Below are 3,739 nucleotides of genomic sequence, written 5' to 3'. Positions count from 1 at the left end.
GAACATGTGTAGCATTATGCTCGAGATTCATTAAGAATAAACCATTCACCATCAGAGCATGACCATAAAACATATCTCTCATATAAATAGAACAACCATTATTCTCGGATTTAAATGAGTAGCCATCTCGAATTAAACGAGATCCTGATACAATGTTCATGCTCAAACTTGGCACTAAATAACAATTATTGAGGTTCAAAACTAATCCCGTAGGTAAATGTAGAGGTAGCGTGCCGACGGCGATCACATTGACCTTGGAACCATTCCCGACGCGCATCGTCACCTCGTTCTTTGCCAGTCTCCGCTTATTCCGCAGCTCCTGCTTTGAGTTACAAATGTGAGCAACCGCACTGGTATCAAATACCCAGGAGCTACTACGAATACTGGTAAGGTACACATCAATTACATGTATATCACATATACCTTTCGTTTTGCCGGCCTTCTTGTCCGCTAAGTATTTGGGGCAGTTCCGCTTCCAGTGACCACTTCCCTTGCAATAAAAACACTCAGTCTCGGGCTTGGGTTCATTCTTTGGCTTCTTCCCGGCAGCTTGCTTGCCGGGTGCGGCAACTCCCTTGCCGTCCTACCCTTGCCTTTCTTGAACTTAGTGGTTTTATTCACCATCAACACTTGATGTTCCTTTTTGACTTCTACCTCGTGAGCTCCGTTAGCAAAAGAAAACAAAAGACCACTTCAAGGTACTGTAATGAACTAATTATTTATTTATATTGGTGTTAAATATACTGTATTCCAACTTCTCTATGGATTATAAACTATTTTACTAGCCATAGATTCATCAAAATAAGCAAACAACATACGAAAAACAGAATCTGTCAAAAACAGAACAGTCTGTAGTAATCTGTAGCTAGAGCAAGATCTGGAACCCCAAAAATTCTAAAATAAATTGCTGGACGTGAGAAATTTATCTATTAATCATCTGCAAAAAGAATTAACTAAATATCAATCTTCAAATAAAAATGACAGCAGTTCTCGTGAGCGCTAAAGTTTCTGTTTTTTACAGCAAGTTCAACAAGACTTTTCCCAAGTCTTCCCAACGATTCTACTTGGCACAAACACTAATCTCTCCCTAATAATAAAGCACGGATTGAGTTTCCGGGTTCATCGTCGTGGCGTTTTTGCAAAACACTCCCTCAAGTTTCTAGTAATTAACCCACGCTCCAGATTTAAGTTAGTAGTAATAAGTAAAAAAAATGATTCGTTCTCACCCGAACGGACGGACGCAACGCCCGGTCTCTGCCTGCCCCAATCCCAACTCCAGGTCGTCGTCCCCAACACACCATGAGGACGAAGATGGCGGCGGCGCTGGTCCGGGCCTCCGGGGGGATCGGACCTCCTACGCCTGCCCGATCCTCCTACTTCTCCTCGCGCTGCTCCTCCCTGTCCCCGCTCGCGGCCATCTCCAACGCCTCCTCCCACGCCTACGCCTTCGCGGGCCATCAGCCGGTGCCTGCCCCGGATCCCACCTTCTTCGACGATGTCGTCGACGCCATCGTCGACAAGTACGGCTAGGACCCCGACGCCGAGGTCCGGGATTGGCCGCTCGACGCCGAGGGCGCGCTCGTCGACGCCGCGTAGTGCTACGAGTTCCCCGCCCGCGTGGGGCCCCGCGGTCGCGCTGGCGCGGGCCTCCGACGGGGCCGTCGACTGGAGCCGCCCCGACGCCCCCGCGGTGGAGGAGGTGGTCGGGCCCGACGGGGTCGACTTTGTGACCGGCGATGGCGACCTGGCGTTCGGCTCCGGCGTTAGGGTCCGTGACATGGTAGGGCCGTTCGAGCTGGTGGTCTGCGATGGCGCTGGCAGGGGCCGCGCAGAGCTCCAGTTGCCGTCGGTGAGTGCTGTTTGACTTTTATCTTTGTTGCTTCAGTTTTTTTGCTTCTGCTTGCTTGCTTTCTATGCTCTTGAAGTTGTGTGGCCTGTAAGATGAAGTAGTTACTACAATTGGTGAATGGTCTAGCTGCTGCTTATCCCTTTTCTGTTTCTGACTTTGAATTGATTGTGTTTGTTGTAGTGTCTGCACCACCGCCGAATGCATGTTCCGGCAGTCCACGCATCGATCACTAGCAAATTAAAAAGGCATGAACGCACTAAACAAAAATTTTGTGTAGATGATTCTTGTATATGGCAGTGGCACACGCGCTGGTTGATGAAGCCGCTGGGCCGGAAGGACCTCTCATTGCCATGCTAATGAGTATCACGACGAACATGGCCCCCACCTCAATGCCTCCCTGTCGGCGGTGAGGTCTGGCCGGATCTGTACGACCCGCAATATTAGTAAAGAAAAAGAATAGCTTGATTGTTCTATGACTCTGTCGTGGATAGGTAATTTGCATCAGAGGTCTATAGGATCTCCGCCATTAGTTTCCCATTAGAAAATTGAGTTACTAAATTAAGGAAGATGTACAAAGAGAGGTAATCGATGGCATCATATGCATCAGAAGATCCTCATCACCGAAGTAGTACTCCACCAGTCCACCTACAGTTTTGGAACATATAAACACGGCATCAAAGTGCTACATGGCACCAAATAAAGAGTTCAGGTCAGGGTGTTATACTGCAGCTAAGTAGTATAGTCTGAATTTCTAAGTTTGAGGAGGATTTCAGTGTTTCTAAAGAAAGGGACAAGGATCAGGGCTATAAGATTGTTGAAAGACTCATAGACATGTACCATGAATCGGTTACAGTATGCTTTCTACCCGTCTTTTCCTTATATTGACTAAACCTTAGTAAATAACTATTTCCAGTTTTCTCATGTAACCTGAACTGCTGCTGGTTTAAATTTCAGTTCTGCAAGCTGCGGCACACATGGTCTGCCTCCGTGTCGTCCTACCTGCTTTAGGGCCCTCTACTTCTTCCCCCAAGATTGCCATTATGATTAACAAATCTGACGAGAGCAATTTAATTGGTGACACATCATATTTATTCTGCAACTGCATGTGAATTCTCATCTTGCGCCTACCTCTTTTGCTTACCAGGTTGCAAAATTTCATTAACTTATTTGTCGAAGTATCCTGCAAAATCATTTCTCTTATGGGAATTAGCCTATTGTATTGATCTAACAAGGTCCACTTCAACCTACGTAACAATTATGCAGTGAAGATGGAGAGCTTTAGGCAAAAAAAGAAAGAAAAAAACTAGCACGTGATCTATGGAGAATAATTTTGACAGCAACTCCAACTGTAAGATTGCTGAAGTTATTTCTATGAAAGTTTGTAAGTTTTCTTGATATCTATGTACACTGACATATATCGCAATTAATGTTGGCAGATGCAATGGAGTACACTTGATGCGATCAATTCTGGTGTGTGTGTGTGTGTGATGCAATGACGTATGAATAACGACAGAAAAATATGCCTGAGGAGTATGGGTATGTAGTAACATTTCTCTGTTATTTTCGGAACAACTTGGAATATCTTATTGGTAGTTTATATACAAAGTCATTTTGATAACTATCATGCTGCAAACCTACATAGTTTTCTATATTAATCATGTCGTGCTAAAATATAAAAGTTATAGCTTCAATAAATTGATAAAATACAGATTTGGGCTTTACATATTTATTGAATATATATTTACATATGAATACGTGTTACGGTCGGACTCCAGCGAGCAGCAGTGGTTGTTATACCCCACCAGGTAACTTGCTACTGTTGGTGAAACTCTCTTGTGCAGAAACGCCGATCTTGAAATCTTGATCCTACTTATAGGCCGTATTGCAAGC

The 3,739-nt window shown here is 44.8% G+C and overlaps 1 protein-coding gene across 4 annotated transcripts; it reads left to right on the top strand.

Annotated features, from left to right (window-relative positions):
- The first annotated feature begins 1,211 nt into the window (after window positions 1–1,211).
- Window positions 1,212–3,144, top strand: LOC123147647 (uncharacterized). 4 transcript variants are annotated; one of them, XR_006473373.1, is made up of 3 exons: window positions 1,212–1,849; window positions 2,804–2,993; window positions 3,113–3,144. XR_006473373.1 is itself a non-coding variant. In XM_044566909.1 (2 exons), the coding sequence occupies exons 1-2, from the start codon at window positions 1,496–1,498 to the stop codon at window positions 2,855–2,857; spliced, it is 408 nt and encodes a 135-aa protein (XP_044422844.1). In that variant the 5' UTR covers window positions 1,212–1,495; the 3' UTR covers window positions 2,858–3,144. The 4 variants fall into 4 exon arrangements, 2 of the variants coding, with proteins under 2 accessions (XP_044422844.1, XP_044422843.1); XR_006473372.1 differs by having other exon boundaries at window positions 1,213–1,849; window positions 2,030–2,993; XM_044566909.1 differs by having other exon boundaries at window positions 2,804–3,144.
- Window positions 3,145–3,739: the final 595 nt, after the last annotated feature.

The sequence above is a fragment of the Triticum aestivum genome, chromosome 7A (assembly GCF_018294505.1).
Source record: "Triticum aestivum cultivar Chinese Spring chromosome 7A, IWGSC CS RefSeq v2.1, whole genome shotgun sequence".
Lineage (NCBI taxonomy): Eukaryota > Viridiplantae > Streptophyta > Magnoliopsida > Poales > Poaceae > Triticum > Triticum aestivum.
The sequence above is the reverse complement of the archived record's forward strand: the minus strand, read 5'-3'. Positions and strand labels throughout refer to the sequence as shown.